At 47.6% G+C, this 24,857-nt stretch overlaps 2 protein-coding genes across 10 annotated transcripts in view; one reads left to right on the forward strand and one right to left on the reverse strand.

Annotated features, from left to right (window-relative positions):
* LOC149348194 (BAI1-associated protein 3-like) overlaps positions 1-24,857 on the reverse strand; it is a 397,925-nt gene that overhangs the window by 259,974 nt on the left and 113,094 nt on the right. For 8 of the 9 annotated variants that reach the window (XM_089587976.1, XM_089587979.1, XM_089587977.1 and 5 more), the window contains exon 2: positions 14,530-14,679. The exons of the other annotated variant lie outside the window; for it this stretch is intronic. In XM_089587976.1, coding sequence (XP_089444102.1) covers positions 14,530-14,679 — 150 coding nt within the window. The remainder of the gene's footprint in view (positions 1-14,529; positions 14,680-24,857) is intronic. 9 annotated transcript variants of the gene reach the window in all.
* On the forward strand, positions 881-12,010 carry LOC149348196 (uncharacterized). Its single transcript, XM_089586053.1, has 4 exons — positions 881-2,130; positions 4,851-5,009; positions 6,544-6,818; positions 11,154-12,010. Exons 1-4 carry the CDS (start codon positions 1,746-1,748, stop codon positions 11,856-11,858), a joined length of 1,524 nt encoding a protein of 507 aa, XP_089442179.1. The 5' UTR covers positions 881-1,745; the 3' UTR covers positions 11,859-12,010.

The following is a 24,857-nucleotide window of genomic DNA, read 5'->3' on the forward strand; positions in this document are numbered from 1 at the left end:
CCTATATTAACTGAGACTGTGGATTAAGTACCTATACCATGTTTTCATCACTACTACTACTGCTACTGCTAATCATTGAGATTTCTACCAATACTACTACTTCCAACCACTACTGCTGCTTCTACTGCTGCCACAGCTATCACCGTAACTACTACAGATGCTCCTCCTTCGTAACACAGGAGAAACTGCTCTTTGGGAGCCGCGATTACTAAATTATGTTAGAACCCAGAATCACTTCATGACGACGAAAAAAAAATGCTCCGTGCGTGACAACTCTCTGCACGTAGCAACGATTCATATAGCCGTATGAGCGCTTGCCATTGGTCACAGCTTGGCTGATGGCCAGTCACGTGTCTTTGCTGCCTCTCTTACAGCTCAGCGAAGCTGTAGCTTCTAAAGTCCATTGGCTGAGTGCCCAATCTGTAGCTTCTTCAACACCTAAGCTTATTGCTTTAGTAAGCGAAGTAATAACTGATGATTCTATGTGTACCATGTTTACACAAACGCTGCGTCAAGCTCATCCGTAGCATGAACTGACGTTACCGAATAACCATCGACAGCCGCTACAGATATTCATTTTCCTTAGTCGCTTTGGGACGTTAAACCCCAAAACCAAACCAAACCAAAGATATTCATTTTAGCAACACTGGCTTTCATTCTCGACGTTGGTTGCAGTAAATTAAAGTGATGGATATTTCCCTACGGACACTCCCCGTGGATGTTCTGCGCCGACGCATTATCCGATCGCGAGCGCACTTCACAGAAATGGAACACATGCGTCAATATTGAAGCGCGCCGCCGTCTCAGATAAGAGACGCTCACGGTAGCCCTTTGTTTCTTCGTTGCAGCGGCGTCTTTATCTGCAGCCAGGGGTCGCCTGGCACGCGCCGATAAGGGGCGCCACGCTCGAGTCCAAAAACAAGTCGAGCGGCCGAGTACAGACAGACGGCCGGAGCGATTAGAGGAAGCTGTTGTTTCAGGCGAGTAGAGGTGGTCGCGCCTAAAGTGCGGAAGATTTTTCAAGGAAACTACCCAGTCGGGCTTACACACGAGCAGACGCTAACGAGAACTAAGCGCGCTTTAAAGTAGCTCCGACCTTGATTTACGAAGCGAGTCGCGAACAAGGTTCGAGGAGCAGAATTGTAACAGGCGACGTCGTCGAAGAGGAGGGACGTCTTCGAACCGGAAGACAAGCGCAAGGCAAACAACGCTGAAGTGAACATTTTACGGCGATCGAGAACTTTGTAGCCGGAAAAGAAATTGGACCTCACCGCGACAGCTGAAAACAGCTACATCGGGTTTGTTTTGGCCGCCCAGTAGCCATAGACCACCGTTGACTCCCAAGGAAGATAGAGGTGTTCAAGGCAGCAAGGACGCGTCAGTTCACGTGAGTTCGGAGCATTGCTTATAGCTGCTTTGTAAGGCACTGTAGAGGAGCTGTGCCGACAAGAGCTTCCTTTTGGAAGAGCTAGCAAGGACCTTGCTCACTGCTTTTGCTTGTCTCACGAGAATGTATAGCTCTTAACAGCGGCCAGGAGGGTTTAGCGAAGAAGACAAAGGAGTAGCGCAAATTCCCGCTGCACCGAAGGTCGACAAAGAAGAAGGTGGTTCTGAAACCGAAGAAACAAGAAGGTTCGAAGTTCGGCGTCACTTTTTCGCCACTCCTCGACTTTCTGTTAACCACAACAGCGCCCAGTAGCGGCTAGTTTTAGAGCCCAGACGTCTAAGCCGATAGCCAGCCGTCCATGCACGCCTACTCACTGTGGTGGAAGCTTCTCGGGGGCAACAACCGCAAGGACCCCGCGAGTCAAGCCAAGGCTAAGACAAGGACACGCCACGGGACGAAGACAAAGTCGAGGAAGCAAGCCGACTGCGGCCGCCGCACCACGGCTGCTCCGCCTGCGTCGGCCCCTGGCACCGGGGGACAGAAGCATGGGCCTCACGACGTCCCGGACGCCGGGGCCCTGGGCGCTGGCGGTGACGGCGTCGTCCGGACGCTGCTCAAGGCTGTTAGCATCCGCAGACTGAAGGCCATGACGTCGAGGAGCCGCGTGTGCGGCAACCCGAAGTACAAGGTCAACAACCAGAACCTCGAGAAGTTCGAGCAACTGCTGTCCAAGATTCCTGAAGGTGCGTGTCCATGTTGGAATACGCACGCTGAACACAACAGCGCAGAAATTTACGGGACAGAGCTTGAAAGAAATACGCGTGACAAAAAGTGCTCTAATGTAGCAAAAAGCCCAAGCGCAAAGTTCCGTCTCTTCTTTCAGGCTCTGTCCCATCTTTCAGTCCTGTTTGCGGCGTGCACGCTTGCCATATATCTTGTCTGCCAGCTTTCGTGAATTGTCTTCTGAAAGAACTATCGTTGTGAAAGTAATATCGACTGGAAGAACTGCACTAGTTTCTCTTTCTTCCTTCTCCCCAGCTTGCATTAGCCTTTGCTATCCCTTTGTTGACGCGTTGTTCAGGTTTCGACACCCTGGATGAAAGAGTAGTTGGTTGTTTGCTTTTCTTGAGGTTGAAGTCAAGTTTCCGCCTTACCGCTGCTGGCTAGCCTCTTTGCACTAGCAGGACAGAAGGGCTGGCAAGGACACGCCAGTTTGGCTCCGTGCAGGAGCTCTTCGCGATTTTCCTGAAAACCGAGGGGCTAATCAAAATTTTCGGTGGCCAGTGAAGTTCCGCCAGACGGGCAATGCACTGGCGACAGCGGGAATTTCTACTCAAGCATTCCCGCGATCTCCCCTGAAGCCTATTTTCCAAACGCTCCAAATGCTATCGTTGCTTGAAGGCAGCGTTTATTTCGTCCGTCCATATGTCAACAAGTACTACTGAATGATACGCTTTCGTGATCGGCCTAGCAGCTGTCACGGAAGAAAAAGTATGGTTCGTGTGTATTAAGCTTGTTTTGTTTTTGTATTCCGGTTCTTGCATATCATACCATGTAATAACATTGCACTAAAATTGCTTTAAAACACACCCCTCATGTATTGCCCCATGTAGAATGGTTCAGGTGGATAAAATTAATAGAGAAATAAGCTCTAACCTGGAAAAGAAAAAAAAAGAATAATCTATGTGCGGCGGTCAACAGTGAGAGCTCACACTTGATCAGCTGATCCCTGTAGAGTACTCTCTCTTATGCCTTTATGAGCCGTTTCCACAGGGACCACGATTAGCACGAATAGACCGCTACGAATTCCCTCTCCCCGCGGCGTCACAAACCGCCGCTTTTCGGATAAGTGGCCTTATCTTGTAACGGTTATGTTTTCAATAGCACAGTCCTTTTTCTTTCCAATGTTCAGGTCCTCTTTAGGCACAAGAGCCGGCGAATAACTTTTGTTCTGTTGCTTATAAGTGGCGTCGTAGTGGGCAGCAGCTTTCAATAGCAAAAAGGTAAACGACTGTTCATGTCGCATTCCAAATGACATGGGAGTTTTCAACACAAGCTGCACTCTTTGAGCCCTTTCTTTTTCTTTTGCGACTTCGTTGGCATCTCTTCAAGAGCATACTTAGGCTTTTTTCTTTTTCTAATTGTCTGTTTTTGTGAATTTATGAGGTAAGCCGTTGCCGATTAGCTATTATTAATATACATTGACTCCGGACACTGATGAAATTATAAGAATATCAGCACAAGAAGCTCGTTATCACAAAGTGGAAGCTTCCAGAAGTATTCCGTGACGCCGACTGTCAACACTCGATACAAGGTGTTGGCGCACGCACGTCTGTGTGTGTACAGATGTCGCCGGTGGTCTCCGTTATCGCGTCAGCGAGCGTGCCAAATCTGACCCGTCTCTTTTGAGCCCTGATACTCGCACACTCACACAAAGTAAGAGATAAAGATCGAGTTCTGCTGAACAAAACCTCTGCCACCGCTCACCTTATCTCCTCTCATCCCAGATCAAAGGCGCGTCGTTCAGCGAGTGGAGTGTTTTTGAAACGAGTCCTACGTGACTCGTTACACAGCCTCGAGAGCTATCGAGGATGGAGGCGATAGTCTGAATAACAAACGGCGTCTCACGGCCTTTATCTTGTGTTGCTTGTCCTTAAGACCTCTGCTGTCTAGGTACCGCGCCAAGCTTGGTATGCTGCAAAAGCGCTGGAATTGAACAGCGCCTGCACAAGATCCTAATGAAGATTTTCAGAAATATAAATTTACTAGTAAAACTGCTATTATTAACAATAAGCTTGTTGATACGAAGTTGCTCAACTAGAACTTCCAGTGTAATCCAGCCGATCCCTTCGTGCTGGCAACGTAAAGGGCGTTATCAAGGCATCCCTTAGTGCAAACTCCGCAAGATTCCTTTCGAGTACGAATCAACGAGGCTAGACAGCACTTTCTCCTACAATTCGTTGGACTATAACTGAACAAAAAATTCGCTGTGGCTTAGCTTGGTTAAGCCCGGTAATTGCGAAAGCAATATCCGTACCTACGCCATGGTACAGCTGGTAGTGTAGCTGGTGGTGGTGCTTGTGGTTAGGCTTGGGGTGAGGCATCGGTTATACAATCCAATCCAATTCAATCCACTCCAACCCACTCCAATCCAATCCGATCCGATCCAATCCAATGTAATCTACTCCAATGTAATCTAATCTAATCTAATCTAATCCAATCCAGTCCAGTCCAGTCCAATCCAATCTAATGCAATCAAGGTCAAATGAAGGTCAATGGTGGTCACTGCCGCGGCACGGCAAAGGCGTGAAAGTGCAAGTAGTATTCCTTTCGCAATAAAACTGTCGTTCTTCTGCAGCTGCCCTGTTCTAAACGAGCAAGGGGGACTGTAAAGACACAATGACATGACGTTCATTGCAGTTGTTAATTTCGATTTTCCTTGTTCCTTCTTCATGGCACACAGGAGAGAAGCTCAAGGGAACGACGTCCCTGGCATCGCTGCCGGAGAGGCATGAAGATGCGAAATCCACCCCCCTCCCTGCCGCCGCCACGCCATCGACGCCCGCGCCGCCCGCCTTGCCTGAGCGGTTTGTTCCGGACATCAGTCCGTCAACGACAATGGGTAAGCACTAACCACTGGTTCGAGCTCTAACCACTGTCCCGAGCTCTAACCACTGGCCCCCAGCTCCATTAACCAAGGACTGAGTGAGGTGCTGCCCTTGAGCGACACAGCTGGAGCTTGTGGACAAGGATGGCACAAGTTGATTCCACCGACTCATGTCCAGGATTCTTGGACATCAATTTTAATTGTGAGGCAACTGTGGAGTACTCTAAGATGCTGGTTTGGAATTTTTGAAGATAATAGTCCATTCTTCCGATGTGTAGCAAAAAATCCTTCTTTTAAAGTTAGTCTACCGCTAGTATCGAGAACTTAAGACTGGCACAGAATAACAGTGGGGAGCGTTTTTGATATAGCGAAAACTTTAATAGCCAAAAATGCAAGCAGAATGAAGATACGCGAATATATTGTTACTATAGTGAAATCTTAAGATATATGAACAAAAAATTTTTATAAACTAGTTTACGTTCGTAAATGCGCTTGTCCAAAACTTCTGGGTACGGCTGGTTGATTTTTTATTTTTTTTTACAGCGGGGGTTGTTTTAGCTTTGGTTTAGCCTATAGCCTTGCCTTCTACCGTATAATCTAGAGCGTCAGTCGTAAAATACTTTACTGAGTTTAATTCATTTAATTTAATTTAATTTAATTTAATTTAATGGCTGCCATTGGCCACGGTGGACAGGTGGCAATGCGGAGACAGAAAAACCCCCTGTCCACTTCTAGGGCGACGAAGGGAAAGGGTTGGAGGCGACTGGTGGCCTGTGGCTTGAGAGATTATGGCGACAGCGGTGGAATGCGCAACACGAAGGTGTCTTCAATAATACTTCGGTAGGGCCTATTTGGTACATGTTACTGTTAAGGTGAAGGTTGCGCAAACACGGGTCGATCCACAACTAAGACACAGAGAGACACACACAAGCGCTTGTGTGTGTCTCTGTGTCTCTACTTTGTGGATCGTCCTGTGTTTGCGCAACCTTCACCTTAGCGGAAGGTGCCTGCCACAGGAAAAACCCAGAGGGCGGCTACCGTTCGCTAATCGAGGTGTTTATTGTAAGCACTAGCCTTACGTAATCTCTGGATACTGCTGGATATTACCAACGTTAATGCAGTTATCACCCCGTACCTCCTCTTTCTCTATCGCTATCGGTCGGACCCTTCATGTCCCAACTGCCCCTGTATCTATGCGGACCTTGCCCATTGCCTCTTCTATTACCCGGCTGCTCAGCAGTCGGCTTCCTACCCCCCACCCTCTCTATCCATCACCACCTGGCTCGACTGGCTTCGCGCTGAAGGGGAAAAAGAACAGCGACTTCTGGTCGCCCAGGCGGTCGACATGCTCGGCCTATAAATTATGGTCGAATAAAGGTCTTTTACTACTACTACTAGGTAACCGCTAAAGTCAATCATTTTTGGCGCAGTCATCGCTCGCAAAAGCAACCAAGTCTCCAGTTGCACTCGTGAGCGTGTCACTAATGTGTGTATTACTAGACAAACTACGGCGTCTCATGAGCGTTTTGTTGCGGTGGTGATTGCGCAGGCAGTTCGGTGACGGCCGAGTACGAGCTCTTCTGCAAGGCTTTCCACAGCGAGGCCAAGGAGTTGCTCCCTGATGAGGAACAGCAGAAGGTGTGCGGCAACCCGATGCGCCAGATGCTGCAGTCGGCCTCCGAGGCGGCCGCCAGGGGGCTCCAGCTGCAGCGTGTCACCAGCGCTTTTGGAGCCGCCGACTCGCCACGGGACACGAGGCATATAGACGAAACGTACGCACCCACGGCAATGGCGCCCGGCGTGCTGGTGTCGGCGGCCGCTTCGTGACGCTCTAAGGGCGTTCGCTTGTTGTAAACGCCGCGTGAGGGCGCCACTAAGCTGAGTGGCCACATTGTTCGACGTCAGTCGCCCCGCGATGTCTTCGGCTGTGTACGTTTGTCTGTACAACGCCTCCTCCATTTAAATGCCAGCCAAGTCACCCGCTTCCAAATTGGAGCCCTTCGGGAGCCTCGGTTTCGTTTACTGGCCGCGATGTGGCGCCACTTACCAGAAGCAGTGTCTCACGTCATAGTGCGAGATGCTGGCACGGATGTCGAATGTTCCTCTATAAAGCAACGTTTCGCAAAATAAAAGAGAAAAAGATTCTAGGGTCATCATTTACATTGATGCGGTGAGATATGCTCTTGGATTAGGAGCCCGGTGTGACGTAGTATGAGACAGTGGTGACCTTCGCAGAACTCACGTACATGGCGGTGGGGTACTTGTCCTTACTCCACCTCTCCACTCTCTTCATCTCTGCTCGACTCTGATTGGGTGCTGCTGTTTCATCCTCTCCATTTTGCACCTGCAGATTTAACCCACCGGGCGGATCCCCATCCCTACCCCACGCCCATGCCTAGCACCTATGGTGACAGATTAGAACATATTCGGCTGGAGCGCAGAAAATACCCACCCTCTCACATAAAACTAGACTCCTCCGCAGCCATAGACTGGAGGAAAATTCAGACCAACACTTTCTCTAACATGTTCATCCTACACAAGATTAGCCCCACTCAATATCAGAATACATGCCCTTGGTGTGGAGCTTGCCCTACGCTCTACCACATATCGTGGGAATGCAGAACAAAACCAAAACACTTAACTGTATCCAACCCGACTTATGAGCAGTGGGAGGTGGCCCTGACCAGCGAGACCCTGGATCAGCAACTTAAGTTGGTTGAGCAAGTCCGTCAGTCAGCTAAAGCCAGTGGCGCCTTGGACTAGGGGTGCCACCCAAGTTGCTCGAGCAACCTTCCTCAATTCAAATTAAAGTTTTCTCTCTCTCTCCCCCTCCATCTCTGTAACTTTCCTTCCTCTTTACTTTCTCGGAATCTTCAAACGCCGAAGCCAGGGTTTTGCAAAACGGCATAACCAATGCCTGTGCATTAAAATTTCGTTGCTTATTTTTCATGGTATCTCGCAAGTATTGTGGCGCCTCTTAGCTTCCAGTGCACATGCATGGTAAAGGCGAAGGTTAGCGAATGAGAAGACAGAAGATAGTAGCAGAGGGCTCTCTATGCCGATACCGGCTGATCTGGCTGGCATTAAAATCGAAGACGCGTTGGTTTGTAAATATGTGTCTGCAAGCTGAGTATGTCCCCGTGATGGTTTGTTTTGTTTGGTCAATTGGTGTCTTACTGCGACACATATTGTGCGGGTCGCCCCTGAAGGACGGAAAAATTCCGCCTCGCCCAGAGCGAAGACGCCCAGAAGTGGCAACCCATGCAGCTTGTGAAACAGTTTTTGTCTCGGTCTCTGAAAGTTGGTGATATGTTTTCATATTTATTCTACGAATGATGAAATGTTGTTTTCATTGTTGTCATACTCGTGACGGTGGCCCTTCGAAGTAGACGTGATGTGCTTTTTTCGTTCCATTCATTCCTGTTGCCTGTTCCCAAGTATTAGAAAACTGTAGCAGTATGTTTCATTTTTCATGGCACGGAGGAGCAATTCTTGTCCCTCTTTGCAATGCATTATTTTGCACATCTTACATGCCTTCATGACTATTGTGCCAATAATATAAATGAAATAAAACGCCATCTGGCAAGTTCATGGGATTTTTTTTTTACTTTCTCACAACACTGTAATCCATTTTCAGAACAAAGTTTGCTACCCCAGCAGAATTTATCGTTTTTAGTTTCAATAGCATCGAACCCGGATATATCGAGTTCGAAGAGAAGTTAGCTCGACATATAACAACGGCAAGAGTAAGCTTTTGTGTAACCTGGAAGTGGGAATACTTAGTAACTACGCTATAGTAACCCGTTCTTGCAGGGCTGTGCTGACTGCTGGCGTTCTGGCAGCACACTGCTCACTATAGTCAGATACAACTCAAGAAAGAATTGGCTTTTCCCTGTCAAAGGACCGCCTTCCAGCCAATGGCGTCTGGCCGATTCTGATGACCCTGTAAGCGTCACAATGCAGGGAGCAGCTCGACAATGCATGGAGGGGACTATCCCCGCCCATGGAGGGTGAGGATCCCTTTCATCCGCCACCCCCTACATTGTCACGCTTACAGGGTCATGAGAATCGGCCGACGCCATTGGCTGGAAGGGGGGTTCTTTGACGGGGAAAAGCCGCTGCCTTCTTGAGTTGTACCCGACTATATACGTTGCTACGCCTAACCTGCTTTGCATCGAAGCCGCAGCGGACAGTGTTTTCGAACTAATCATTGCCTCTCACAACATCTCTACGAATGCTGGGAACATAATAATTTTATAAAAATTGGCTACAGTTGGTTTCCGCTACGCCTTCCACAGTGAAGTACAGTCGCGAGCAAAAAATATTAGCACAGATCATTGGTGATCAGAATTTGTATATCTCACCACGCGGCGCTGCGGTACGCAGACCTGCCTAACGGGCCGTTTCCATGTCTGCAGCGTAGGGGGGGACGGCATGATGTAAGCTTTATCAAGCGTGCACCGCCCGAGCGTTGAAGTGCCGACCCTACGTGACTGTGCTTGCGACATTTATTTTGGCTCTGTTATCATGAGCAAAGATGGCCTCTTTTTATTTCTGTTTCTTTTATGTCCGCGATGGTTTGCCAAAAGGAACTCGCGGGAACAATGGATGATAGCGCTGCTTTTAGCCAGTAATTTTGCTGTCCGTGACAGTCGGCTGAACCCCCCTAATACTGTAGAATGGGAACGGCCCGGCACTCTCGTTATCAGCCTCTTCGCCACCCGCAGCGCCACGCGTTGTCATTCCGGCGCTCTGGTGTTCCGTCATGTGTGCTAATCTTTTTTACCCGCGACTGTACGTGAAACGAGGGCGACGCTGCTAGGGCATTAGGCAAGTTAGAATCGCTGCATGAGAGCAACGTGGCGTGGAAACTGAGTATAAGAGATCATAGCTCATCCTCCAACACGCTTCGTGTTTACACTGTCAAGCTATTTCACAGCGCCAGTGCTGTCAGCAGGTGCGCAAGGCTGCTTAGTCGATCCGTCTCTGCGCGCGACAAGGGTTCGAACAGCGACATTGACAGGAGCGCCACATGCAGGGGCGCGGCGGGCAGTTCGATATACCGAATGTTCCACTGAACTCCAGTTCGATATATGCGAACAATAGTGGTATACTTTTGCATAATATTTTCTAGTGGATATTCTGAGAGTTCAATATAAACAATAATTTGATATATCCGAGCTCGACTGTATACCCCGTTCGTCTCGCACGTACAGTCGCGGACAGAATAATATGGGAAACGCGTCCGCGTTCAAACCGTTCTGTAATGTTGCGTAACACAAACAGATATGTTCGCTGCCTTTATATGCAAAGGAAAAAGTAAATATTACTTCCATATGCATCAAGCATCAATTGCTTTTCGCTGGATAAGGCGTTAGAAGAGACTGACCCTTCGAAGCGTAGTCTATATTCTCCTCTCTGAGACTGTACATACTTAGCGTGGAGGTAGCGACCATGCACCCGTAATTAATTAGGAACCGAATGACGAACATCACAACATGTTTTATCCTTGAACGCAGCAGCGGCACTGCTGGTGCTACTGCTCCTAGAACGCTACAGAATGCTGGCTTTGGCTGGGTTTAACTGCAAGGGCTATTTCCATTGGAGCAACAGGCATAACTAAGGTAGCTTTTACCGTTACTACAATGACTCTTACTTTGCCTGCTGCAGTATGTGCGGCGCCTTTTGCTTCACTTAAAATTGCTAGTAATACTCACTCCCCTTTAATAGTAATTAGCAACCCTAACGTTGCAAAGGCTACCTGACTACAGCTGCCAGTAATAATATCGCTCCAGCCCTTCATATACTCCTCCAGTTAAACTGCTGTTATTTTAATGGGCCTACTTCTCAATCAAAGCGCAATGAAATTGTTCTGGTAGTTAATACTGATTTGGTCCACTTACCACTGTACGTGTCAGCGCGTTCGTTATTTAAACAAACCCAGAAATCAGTTTTATCTACTAGCTTTTAATTTAAAAGTAATCCTAATTTCTCTCTTTATTTATCGGATTTTGGATTTCAGAACTCTCAAACCTAAAAACCACAAAATGAAACTGGAGTACCATTTCAACTGTAATAGGAGCTGCGACTTCGTTAGGCCTCAGCGCCTTTTGTAACGGCTTCCTCTTCCTTTAGGGAAGAGGTTAACCTCACTTTCCAATTGAGCTCCAAATACGCCCAAACCCTAGCCATCCAGGACTGTTATCAGTCGTTTTCCTGGTATACAGGCGTCGCAGTGTCAATATATCACAACCTGTCTGCCGCTCTCTCTTCGTTCTCGCGACTCCCAGCATCTACAACGAGGATGCCGTAGCTGCCGACATGGTGGCTGCATTGGCAGGAGAACAGTCGAGGCCCGACTCGGTGACCGAACTGTCCGTGCCCACTCCGCCCCAGCCGGCACGCGTCCCCAGCCACGAAGAACTGGTCCGGCAGCTCCAGCAAGACCAGCCAAACCAGCAGCAGGACCAGCAAGACAACCAGCAACCGCAAGACCAGGAGCAGCCAGAGTCCGCCCAGCAACCTTCGCACCGCCAGTCGCGCCGCTGGAGCGAAAACCCGGTCGGCGCTCCCGTCTTCATGGCGAAGAAGTTCGCCGAGAAGCTGGGCAAGTCCAGGGAGGTTGCCAAGCAGCCCGCGGCCGCAGCTACGGGGGGACTACGCAGGAAAAGCAGCGCGTCGCTGTTGAAGGCCCTCAAACCGATGCTACCGTTTTCTTCTCCGAAACTCCTGTCCAAGCAGTCGACATCGCCCACCAAGCAACAACCCAAGTCTGCGGTGGGCGGCAGCGAGAACCCGCAACCATCGACGTCCTTAGCTCCACCCAAGGAGCCTAGTCCCCGCTCGAAGAAGGCCAAGCGGTGACTGTGGAACCACGCATGACGCCCTTCTTGGTCGCGCTTGTCGACAGTCTTGAGCTCGCCAGCCGTTGATCAGTTCTAAAGCAGGCATGCCTCGACGGACTTTGGTGGGTTGACCAAAGCTCGCCCATCGCGTTTTTCTGGCTACGTACAGTCTTTGTCAAAAGTAACCAGGCTGCATGATTTGCGTCTAGCTCGTACAGTGGAGCCCTTACAGCTTCCTTGAAGCTGAAATGGTCGTTAAAGGTAGGGACGGGGGGTCTTCTCCCCTTCCAACATCTTTTGATCTTTAGGAAAGGGGCTCCACTATACCAGCTAGAAGTAAACCATGCAGACTGGTTACTTTTGACAAAGATGGTACGTGAACTGATGAAGTACTGAGCACTCCTGGGGAATACTGGCGAGCTCAGCTGTGATCAGTTTTCATGTTGGTGCTGGTCACGCGTACGGTCGCATCCACCTGTGTCACGCTTAAATATGTCACGCTTGAGAACTGCCGCGCGAAGAGTGTATTCGTGGCAGCTGTTGCGAAATAAGCAATGTTTTCACTCCCTGCTTGCTATGCATAGGAAACTAGGAGACCACATGCTTAGAGAACAGCGGTCGCTAAGCGAGAGATCCTTGCTTGACGTCCATAACTTTGACCTTGTAAATCGCATGAGGCGTCCGCCGTTCACCACAGCCTTAACAGCAGCCTAGAGGCTGCACAGTATGCGTGCTGCATTTCGCAATGACCAGTGCCAAGACACACTATGCCGTCACGGTGTGAAGTCGTAAGCTTGAATTCCCGCCGCTCGTGACTACATGCGCAATAACGTGTTCAAGAGCAGCCTAGATTATAAATTGAAACAGATCTCATGAGAAGGAAACATTTCGCTAGTCGTCTTACTTAATTGTTTTTCTCTGGCGTGGAAACAGAGAAGCAGTGTGTATCACCTATTCCACAATGTTGTAAATAAAACACCATGTAGTTCGCAGGTAGCACCCAGCACTTGATCGTTTATATCCGCAACAAATTGCACATTTTTCGCCATTTCGAGAGCTGCATATAACTTCCCAAGAAAAATGCCTGTTGTATATGCACAGTACTTAGGAGAGCACAAGCAAGAACGTACTTACCTCTCACAAGAAATCTTTTCACAATTTTTAAACAAACATCAAGGCACATGGTCTTTGCGCGGCTTCACGCCAGCGGATTCCATGATGAATCCACGTTATTATGACCTCTATGCAAACATTGTTTCATTACTACACTTTGTAACGCTAAATGAAACACTAAAATTCGAAAATAATTCCCTAAAAATTGACAGAAGCGATCCCAGCTTTGAAAAGCCAGTGAATATTTTGTGCTTATTTACGTCTTTTACGATCAGCAATCTGTAACGCTTAGTAGACGGACTAGGTGGCGCGCAAAAGTCTTGCTGGGGCAAGCAACTAAAACAAACCAGGGTCTCTCGGTATGACTGTACTTGTTACGCATAGCAGGCAGACCGTGACGCTTACAGAATTTTCGGAAGCATATTCGACGACTGCTAAATGCACGAAACCAAAGCAAATCGACTGGCTGGCTACCCAGGCCGAACTGTCAGAAAGCGGGTTTGATGGTGCAGCACACGTCATGACATTTTTCAGAAAGTTTAAAATCGGATTAAACGATTCCTAGACGGAACAGGGCATGTTAACAGCTCGGGGTAGCTCATATAGCGATGAATTTTTGCACTGACACCGGCAGTTTCAAAATACATGGTCGATTAGGTTCATCACCTTGCAAATAAAATATCTGATTTGCTTTCGGCAGCATTTCGAAACACGCTATACGATAAACACTACATAGATTAATTTCTCAATTTTGTGCTCCTTTCCACCTCATACATATTGCACCCGTCGCCTTGCCGCATTTGTTGGCATACAATGATTATATTGTTGTGCTACTTGCCTTTGTGACAACATTACAAACAAAAAAATAAAGCACATATAGGTACAAATGACTATGAAACTGTGATAATCTATGCAGTAACTGAAAATTCCCTTAAGTAAACGCCGCCGCGGTGGCTCAGTGGCTATGGTGCTCGGCTGCTGTCCCGAAAGACGCGGGTTCAATCCCGTCCGCGGCGGCTGAATTTCTTTGGAGGAGAAATTCGAGGCCCGTGTACTGTGCGATGTCAGTGCAAAGAACCCCAGGTGGTCGAAATTTCCGGAGCCCTCCACAACGGCGTCTCTCCTAGCCTTAGTCGCTTCGGGACGTTAAACCCCATAAACCAACCAACGAACCTTAAGTAAACAAAAAAATCCCTATTTCTAGCTCCTTTTCCCAGAAGCTGTATTAGAAAAAACGAGAAAATTCGTTGTTAACATTCTTCTAATACCCAGGAATATTCCCTTCTTGCCAAATTTTACGCCTGAAGTTCCCTAAAAACGAGAAAAATTGTCCGAATAGACCCTCACTTCAGAGAAAAGCAACGCCCCATTCACTCTAGACATTCAAAATTCAGCCCTGTCGTCCCTTGTCTTCTCCTGCACTTTCAATATTCCAGAATTCTATAATTCGTGAAGCCCTTTTCGTTGCTGCAGTTAAGCCAGTGGCTACGACGTGCTTTAACTAATGCTTACTCAAGCCGTAATGCCGAGCAGCGCGACGGCCGGCTAAAGATGGCTCGAAAGAAGGGAGTACGAACTTTGGGTCGGACACCTCGGCGGTCTCTTCGTCTTGGTCCTGTGTGCCGTCGTGCTCGTTCTCTTCGTCCGAGTCCGGACGGCCGTGGTCGAAGCTACGCCACTCCGCGCTGCTGCTCTCGCCTCGCTTGAGCATCGGCGGCCGCTCGCACCTAACACGCGGTGCCACCGAAACGGAACGACACCATGCGCGCAAGGAAAATGAAAAGAAACAAAAGGGAAAACAAAAAATGAACAAAACGCAAACAGGCAAAGTAAAAACGTAAGTTTGTTGCGAGGAAACATCAAAAGACACACAATAAAACAACGCATAATAAAAACACAATAAAGTACTGATAAGGAAACAAAAACAAAACTTAATAGGGACGCCTAATTCTATTATGTGTTCGCAAGGCGACAGCGTTAAACATGGTATTGTTTTTTAACCAAAATTGACGTCAATTCCGGTCTTCTGACGCCACTTCCCGTCTCGTGACGCCAATTCCGTCCAGCCAACGGGAATGCTGCCGCTTGGTGACGTCACTTTCCACCAGCCAATGGTAATGCTCCGGTCTTGTGTCGTCACCTCCCTCCAGCCAATGAGCGAATTTCAACAAATTTTGATTGACGTGTCAAAGGTTGTAGCTTCACCTACGTCTAGGCACGCTCTTGGTGATGACGGAGTTGGAGCGCGTACCTTCCGTCATGCCGATACCGAGGCGCATTGTTAATGATCTACCCATCTGTGATGACAGATATATCCTCAACGACTTATTTCCTCAAGTTGAGTATATACAGTGAACAAAGGGAAGTCGACGCGTTGACTATTCTTAAGTTTCACGGCCTATAGAGGGCGGCACCAGCCATGCGAGAGGTGAACAACTGGACGATCCCGAAAGCCCGACTGGCTCATTGCGTTTCACGTCAACGGCTTGAGAAATATTTGTCTTTCTTTTTTTTCGAAACCGAATCGAAATCGTAGGTATCAATGCCTGCTTTGCGCCCCTGCATGCCAGGGAAAGTTCTTAAGAAAAAAAGCAAAGCCCAACGCCCAATCTCCTACCTATCACAAAATCATGGAGCGAATGAAAGCGCTTGTCGCCAACTTGATATTGCATTTAATGGGAGCTGAAAATACTTCCGACGATAATTTGGTAGGCTTTCTCGGCCTGTTGAGGTCGGAGTGGCTCGTTCTATGTCCGGATTCGTCGGACGCGCACGCATGGGACACCGCAAGCAAGCAAGCGCGCTGTGCGATGCGAGCGCACGTTAGAACAACCACTGGTGTCGATATTCGGAGTTCTCCGTTCTCATGTCGCCATATTTAAGGCACCAGCTTAGCTTCGACGCATAAAAGAATCTGCAGTAATGCGACTTCCGTGCCCAAATGCCGCAGACGGGAGTAAAAGGCACTAATTCGGCAATCCAGCAACATACGAGTAAATGTGCATTTTATTTTAAAAGAGAATTTATCAACAATTTTTGCCTGCAGATACAGGGTGCATGAATTAAAAACTAAATAATAAACCCATAAAACATGATGAACAATTTATAAGGATACGAAGGTGAGGACGGCTCATAATCTCGAAGTACACAATATCAGGTGTATTAACTGATGTATCCTTTTTTATGTAATACCGCTATCCGTCATGCAGTACCGCATACCTGTGACTTTTGAGGCGTATTCTAAATAAATAAATAAAGGAAAAATTACTTGATGATCCAGCTTAAAGAAATAAAGCCACGAATGGGCAGACACAAGCCGATCACAATAACAGCCAAGTGTTCTCAACTCGTCTTGAGCCGTCTTTTTATTACGCTGCAAGTTCCGCAATAAGCGGATTCTGAGCATAATTACAAGTTCGATAATAAACAGCCAATATGTGGGCTTGAAGTTTCTTGATGAATTGCGTACTTGGATTTGCGGTTGCGCGCCGATTACCCAGCAGCAGCAGTAAAATTGCGCATCCATTCGAAAGCCTAGCAGGGCCATTCTTAAAGGGACACTGAGGAGAAATTGAAGTTGGCTTGTATCGACAGAATACCAGCTCCTGATTACAAAAACGCCACTCATACTGACAACAAAGCTCTTGTAACGTAGAAAAGAGCAAGAACCAAAATACAGGTATCGCCGCCACAGGCCAAACTCGCAAGTACAAGCGTCATGACGTCATATAACAAAACAGTGTTGCTAGAACCAATGGTTCTAGCAACGCTAGGACACGAGAAGCACAAATCACTGAGGCGCAGCCAATGCATGCGCAAATCTCCTTGACGTCGCCAGATGGCGCCACGTGCCGGGCATCTACGCGCTCGCCTGAAGCATCGGGACCAATCAGCGCCTGCTCGCCGGCGTTAGGCGGGCTCCCGGTATTCCGCTAGCGGTATCAAGGTACACGGTATGCTAAAGGTGTCTATTTGCGAGAACTTCGTTGACGACTTCGAGAACGAGATCCATCGTAACGCTCGCAAAACGCCGGTGCAAACGTAAGCGAAGCGACTGTAGCGACGGCCGCAATAGCCGATAGATGCCTTCAACGTGCGGCCGGCGGTAGCTTTCTTTTCGGCTGCTGCTAGGCCGCACTGCTGGCCGCCAGAAATCACGGAGTCTGCATCACGCCATGTCACGTCATGTTTCACGTCACTTAGTCCTCTGTCGTCATAGCCGAATCCCAAGTTTGAATCACAGCGGCGGGAAAAACCTTTTCAACTTCGAATCCAAATTTCTTAGAAATAAATGCATTTTTCGCTGCCGGCCAAGTGGCAACAAAGCCATGACATGCCGAACTATCGGATTTTGCTATAAAAAATATATTAATAGTGCTCTCCTCAGTGTCCCTTTAAGCACAAGCGAGTAAACTGATTAAGAGCACGCAAACACGTTGAAAGCGGGAAAAATTTCTCGCAACACTCTACCACGCAATGTACGCAAAACAGGAAATAAAACGTTCGTTCTGGCTGCAGATCACTGAAAGCATGGTCGTCATCATCATCAGCCTGACTACGCCCACTGCAGGGGAAAGGCCTCTCCCGTGCGCCTCCGATCAACCCGGTGAAAGCAACGTAAATTTTCAACAAAAAAAAAATAGTCCACAAGATCAAGCAAAACAGGGCCAGCAAGAAGTGTGTGTCATCAGGCAAGTTTATTTCAGGTAGCAACTAGAGGTGGGCATTGATTGGTTTTTAAAGCATCGCCTTTGAAGGCAATCTGCACACTTTTCACGTTAAATGAGTGTAGCTGCTCTTTCCAGTGCCATGCAAAAAGCGTTCAGAAATAATTCCTTCGCATGTCCAACTGCAGTTCCTTGCGCAGGCAATCGCGGGTTCCTCAAGGTGCTTGCGTGCATTGATAATCCATACTATAACCTAAAATTTCCTCAAATTGCCCTCAAAGATCTTTGTTTCTGACCGTTTCTCCCTGCGGCAGTTTAAAAAACAAACCAATTTTTAAAAAAAAATCGAGAAAATTTTGATTCTGAAAATTCTCTGACAAAATGCATCAAGAGCCATATTAACCAGATTATACTCTTAAAGGTGCACTGAAGAGGAATCTGAACTTGTCTTTTTGCCGCGGGAACTCGATCTACACGTTCCTAGCATTCTTATAAACTGCGACTTATTGCCCTGTGTAGCCGATTTCCCAAATTAAATTGAATTAACGTCCGGCTCCCGCCCTTTTTTTTTTGAATTCTCCCTCGTACGGTGGGCGGAGTCGACCAACGCGTGGAGTGCCTTTCACCCAGTCCCGTGGCGGCTTGCCGCTCTGTATCGGCGGAGTAATACGTAGTAGTCCGTAGTAGCAAATAGTCCGCGCGTATTTTTATTTCTGCGGGCTTATTTTGCGGCTATATTATCTGCGAATGAAACTATTTATTCGCGGAAACCTAAAAAAACAAAATAAAGCGAAAGCAAAGCCTCCACGGAGCTGGCTGCAAGGAACTTCACGCGTTGGTCGACTCCGCCCCTCGTACGAGGCAGAATTAAAAAAAAATGGCGGGAGCCGGACGTTAATTCGATTTAATTAGGGAAATCGGCCACACAGGGCAATAAGTCACTGTTTCTAAGAATGCTAGGAACGTGTGGATCGAGTTCCAGCGGCAAAAAGACAAGTTCAGAATCCTCTTCAGTGCACCTTTAAAATTCCCCGAATATAACATCGTTCCCTCAGTGCAGTTAAATCGGCCGCCTTCATTCCACACCTTGTTGGGAAAGAAAGGAGCGGTGCAAACATGTAAGGAAAGAAAGAAAGAGTGTGTGTGTGTTGGGTTTAATGGCACATAGGCAACTAAGGCCATCATCTGCCAAGCACAAGGTATAGGAAAGAAAGCAAGAAAAGGATAAAAAAGCAAGAAGAAAATAAAACGAGAAAGAAAGAACAAAGAGAGAGAGGACGGAAGGTAAGAATGAAAGTAAGAAAGAAGTAAACGAAGAAATAAAGAAACGAGCAAAGGAAGAAAGAAAGTCCTGCCAACCCACACCTGTGTCGGCAATTACTTCTGCACCACGGCCGTGCTCTCGAACACCTCATTCCTTCTTATCCATGCAACGCATCAATATCGCTGCACAGTCCAGAGTTTCGTTCGTGCATGACACACAACCACTACCAGCAGGCTCAAGTGACGACTTCGCCTCCTCACACCTGCGCAGGCCCAGCTTCGGCAGCGTTCGAAGCTACCATCGTTTACGCGCCGATGACCTAATCATCTCTCTGCGCTCGAGTTCAATCGAGAAGTGTCACTTACAGCTACCTCCGGCCCCCACCGCTACAAGAGCAAAGAAAAAATAAACAAACACGGCAGGCGTGACGACCCGTAGGAGCATATAGATTTGCGTTAGGATGACGTCTATTAGAACCACTTTTACCGCCAGCATACCCCACTCATCGACACCCTTCGGGGAAAAGTGTTTGCCGTATAAATGCTTGGCGCTCGCTTAAGGGGTTAGCTGGAAGATTCATCTGCACGCATCGGTGACGTCCAAAGTGATCCGGGCGCGGATCGTCGTGTCGTTAAGCCAACGGATGCGCGTTCGCAGTTAATAACGCGTGGCTACAGTTGAGCAACGCGTCTCTACACAACTCACTTACTTCAGTGCAGTGCTCATTAGGGCTCGTAGTGAAAGTTCATCGGCTTCTGAGTGCTTATAGGTGGAAATTTTCCACGGGTGCATGCAGTTTGACGGGACACCTTGAGCTTAAGAGCCAAACTTGCTTTCTACTTTTGCGTATAACTGCCAAATGCATTCAGGGAAGGTGACTCCAGAGCTAAAGGACCAGCAAAGGAAATCACACTAGTTGCTCATATCGGAGGCGCAATCGGTTGTTGCGCGAAAGTAAGGGGCTCCTTGTCATATACCGTTGGTGCTGTACACATATTGATACAAAAGTTGAGACACATTCGCAGACACGTGGCAGCAGGTTTTGAAATGTTTACCGAAATGGTTGCAGGGAAACCACCCACTACTGTTCTGTACATACCTCCGAATTCATGTTTTAACCGACCGACCGACCGACCGACCGACCGACCGACCGACCGACCGACCGACCAATCAATCAATCAATCAATCAATCAATCAATCAATCAATCAATCAATCAGCTTTTTCTTTGCTCTGAAATAGAGGAGAAAGGACGAAAAGCTAGCAAGCTTGTCAAGGGTCCTGCCCCCTCTTTCAACTTGGCAGTACAGCAGTCAAACGGCAAGATCTGTTCTTATTCAAAGGAAAGCTCTTATACGGAGCACTCGCCAAAGGATTTAAAGCGCACACAGCCAACACATTCGGTCATGTGACGTCATAGATCCACGGTCCCGTTACCGGTCACGTGATGGTCACGTGTTGGCACGTCACCAGCACCAGGCACTTTGCCGTGCGTCCGTTGCCACTGTTGTGATATAAATTAGGTTGGCACATAGTAAATAGGTCTTGGTCATAAGCAAAAGACAGCGAGCAGCTCAGAGACCGCATTCGCTGAATTACATGCGTTACACAGCAGACCATAATCACAAGGAAACTTTGTTGACCGTACTCAACTCCAGCTTTGGTCAAATGTTTAGTGGAATCCCCCAAGTTGGAGTAGATTTGTAATAAGGGAGTAATTACTCCTTCCAGGCTCGAACCCCGGACCAGGACGAATTTTTCTTTAACTGCGGAGTTTCTGAGAAAGCTGTACAGCTTTCCTTTGCAGCCGTATGGCTGCGCTTGGGTGGATGTCAATGAGTAATTACTCCCTTATTTCAAGTCCAGCTTTCGTTTACAAAAATTTTGAACATTGGGGTATTGTATGGTACTGTTATGGAAATATTGAAAGCAATGGTCCATTCTTCCGATGCTTAGCAAAATGCGGCTCTTAAAGTTTTTCCATCGCTTACATTGGAGAAGTTAAGCTACCATAGAAAACTAATGGGGACCATTTTTGACAACAGCAGAAACGTTAATAGCAAAACAAAATGCAAGCCTGTCGATGGAATATCAGTGTATATTGCCAATGATATTTATCAATGATATCAATATCAATGATATTTATAGTGAAATTTGACAATATATGAAAAAATTGCGTACATAAAGGCTTTTCCATTAAAACGTGTTTTTGTCCAGAATTGCAGGGTATATACGGGCTCGATTACGTCGGGTCTAAAACTTGAACGTAAGGAATAAATTAATACTACTCAACAGAAGCATCGAACCTAAGCAGGGTCTATTGGTCGTACTGATACATTAATCTCAGTTACATTATCAGGGAACTGAGATTTAGAACACTGAGATCTAAGTGAAGCCGCCACCACACTCGACTCATTGGCAGGTTTGCCGTGTACTATACACCCACTTTGTTAAGAGTGGGAAGCAGCACACGAAAGGGCACGCGTGGTGGGATTAACCCAGATGCGCTCCAAATGAGAGGCACAATTACGTCAAAGGCACCCTGAAAAGCTCGAGTCAGACAGCAGTGGGCGAAGAACGCTCCGTTAGAATCCGATTGCAAATGCCACGACTGGCATGCAAGCTTCCCCGAAGAGATTCTAAAGCGGGCATTGTTGTTAATCCCAGTGCAGGCGCGGTTAGGACAAGGGTTCTCGGGTTCGCTCGGAAATTAGCAACCGCCGTGGCGTTTATTTGGGACATGCGCAAAGCGGTCTTGTCTAACGCATACAGCTGCAAGTTACCGCAACGGAAGGAGAGGGACGGCGGCTCTCGCCTCCACTCCCATCTCTCGATGGACCCGTTACCAGCGTCTTTCCTTGAGACCAACAAAGTCACAACGACAATACAACGGGATCCCTTATTAGTCAGCGGTCAACGATTATTCCCTAAGCATGAGTGAAGAGCGTTTTCTTCAGCAGGCAGTTCTGCTCCGAAGACATGACCACTTTATTTCTTTCGCAATGTTCATGCACAAGTAAAAATAAACTGTAGTAAAACTGACAATCGAGCGAGTTGGTACAGCATGTTGGAAAATTTCCAGCGCACACAGGACAGGTACAAAGAAGAGAACACCACCACAAACAAAACAACTGTTTTGTTTAGGCATCCTAAACAATTGACAAGAGAGGTATCAGCCTATCATATCTACAAAAAAAACAGCCTACATGTGTTAGTGACCCATCTGTTGTCCTGCATGAACGGGAATTTTCATATCTCGACGCGCCTGCGTGATTGCATACGTTTTGAGGGTTTTTTTTTTCTGGGAGCATATATTTTCTGCGTTTGCGAATAAACGCTTAGTTGCGAGTCAGCGCTTGTTGTGTTCTCTTCTTTGTTCCTGTCCTGTGCGCGCTGGAAATTTTCCAACAGTAAAAACAAAATTGTCCTGTGCATAGTAAATGAGTGATCACTTTCATGTTGGCCGATTTTGGAAGGCTAATCAAAATTCGCCTGCGTTGTAGACAAGCAGCAGACAGCGAAAGTTCTCGGGATGCGTATTCTCTGGAAGATACCTTCTCGCAGTGTTGCCTCGCGATCCGTTCGCCAGTTCTATGAGTGGCGTGGACGGAAGTTTCAGACAGAGACTGTTCGCAAAAGTGTCCGCTCGAAAGGCCAACCATAAGGAAATAAAACAAAATTACACACTAAGTGGGAACCGAACGCGAGCCGCTAGCGTGCGAGACGGGGACGCCGCCAGTCCGCCACGACATTTCTGTCATGGCATTTATTCTACATGGTTATGTACAGAAAGGATATATACACATATATATATGTGTGTGTATACACACAAAAAAACTGTTTACAGAGCACCTAGGTAGGCGCTACGTGGCACAAACAAGGATATACAGCGCAAGGCCGGCAAGGATATACAGCGCATCAGGAGAGGAAACCATTTCGACGTTCGAAGCTTCGAGCTTTTTTACCACTTAAAGTGCATCATTTAGTTACAAGCTATCTTCAGGGCGTTTCACAAGAACGTTTTTTAATTGCTTCATTCCGGAAACTTCGAGTTCAATCCCACGCATTTCCAAAGGCAGTTTCGAAGTTTTCACGAACGATGGAGCTACCACTTTTACCTGCCTTGTGTTTTTTAGTCACCCTTTAAGTGAAAGTCCTGTGGGATATTTACAAGCCGGTATGACGAAACAGCTTCGATAATCTATCGCCTGCTAGCCAAAATCTATCGTCTGCAGCGCGTGACCTGTCGTCTGCTACGCGATACAGCTTCGCACCGCCGGAACAAACAAATCGAATTACCTTAACCGAAAGTGAAATCTGACCCCCCCCCCCCCCTCCCTGCTGCCTCATTGTTTTTGTCTTGTTTTGTGGCCTCATCAGGAGCCTGTTGCGCCAAATACTGCATGTTTCAAAGCAGCGACGCGATAACTGATCCCCTGGGGCAGTGTAAGGGCGAGGGCGATCAATAAGCCGTTAATGGAGTCTGGGGGGTGGCTCTCCCGCGTCACGCAGGCCATGAAGCGGTTGACCGATGAGGTCACATTGAGCGCACTCAGGCTTGCCCTGTTTGGACCAGGCACACGCACACACACAAGCGAAAGAAACAAGCAGTCTTTGAAAGCAACGGAAACGTTATTTATTTATGGAGGGATGGATTACAAAGGAAAGTTAATTGCATAATGATTTAAACAGGACCTCCAAACTAACTCCTTAAGCTGTCCCCCCCCCCCCTTAATCAACACCTTCATAGAAACTACAAAGCCTTTACCAAAAATGTGGATCTATGTGTTAGATGGTAGCGCTAGCCCGCCTCCATAATGCGATTGATGGTTGAAATGTTTAAACCTACATCATCGTCATCCTCATCAGCACCAACAGCAGCGCAGATATGCCCACTGGCTTCTTCCACTGGCCTCCGATTAAATTTGTCCTGCGTCAGTTGTAACCATCCTGTAGTCCGCAAAACTTCCTTATCTCATCTACGGGCCTGATTTTCTGCCGCCCCCTGCTAACTTTGCATTCCACTCCTTTGGAATGCACTCCTTTGTTACCCTTAGCAAACCATCGGCTAACTGTTTCCCGCGTCACACGCTCCGCGCATGTTCCCTTTTCTGTTAATTTCCTGTACTATATCATCAACTCGAGCTTCTTCCCTTATCCACGTTGCGCTTTTTTTTGGTACAGTATGTGTCATACTTAAATTGAACACGGCAATGCGTGGCCGCCGTGCTTCGCGATTCGCTGCCGCCGACAGCGGGAAACGGCGATGGAAAAGGCGCATGCGCAGTGCTCACGGCCGGCTGTTCTTTCCACGCATGCGGATGGTGCAGCCCATTCTCGCAGGCTCTCAGAGGCTGCGCATTGCGAAGAGCGGCTGTAGCGCATTGCCGTGTTCCCTCTAAGTGTGACACATACTGTATGTCTTTGAGGTTACTTGTATATAATTTCCCTCTGAAAAGGCCGGTGCGTTGTCCTTAATTTAGTTTTAACCTTCGCATTAGCCTCCATGTTCCGGCCCCATAGCCCACGTGCTGGCTGGAAGCAACTGTTATACACTTTTTTTTTTCGAAAGATATTGGTAACTGTTTGTAACCTGACAGCGTCTACCAGATGCTTTCAAAGCCATTCTTGTTTTCGAGTATGTTCATTCCCGTGGTACGAATTTGATGTCACTATTCTTTGCCTAGTTGGATACACTCCCTTAGCACTCCCAGAACACGGATAAACAGCTCCTACCTTTCCAGAGCGTTGAACATTATTAAGCTTTCCTCATATCAAGGCTTAAGCTACGGTTGTGCTCCGCACTTATTTTGATTCGATGTTCAATAACCAGAACAACTATACTATTAGGCATATTTTCTGCAGCTCTGGTAGCACTCCTCGAACAAAGCATTCTGTTTCAGGACGGACACTGATTAAAAATACGCATCGACATTGTTCGAATTGCAGAGCGTAGAGTCATTGTGAGTGGAAAAG

Source organism: Amblyomma mixtum, chromosome 4 (genome assembly GCF_055824585.1).
Source record: "Amblyomma mixtum isolate Tamu chromosome 4, ASM5582458v1, whole genome shotgun sequence".
NCBI lineage: Eukaryota > Metazoa > Arthropoda > Arachnida > Ixodida > Ixodidae > Amblyomma > Amblyomma mixtum.

What these genes read in the sequence shown, in the direction of transcription:
- LOC149348196 (XM_089586053.1), top strand. Translation starts at nt 1,746, where the DNA reads ATGCACGCCTACTCACTGTGGTGGAAGCTTCTCGGGGGCAACAACCGC. An exon ending in GCTGTCCAAGATTCCTGAAG is followed by an intron (nt 2,131 to 4,850) that starts GTGCGTGTCCAT and finishes CATGGCACACAG; the next exon opens with GAGAGAAGCTCAAGGGAACG. An exon ending in CAGTCCGTCAACGACAATGG is followed by an intron (nt 5,010 to 6,543) that starts GTAAGCACTAAC and finishes GTGATTGCGCAG; the next exon opens with GCAGTTCGGTGACGGCCGAG.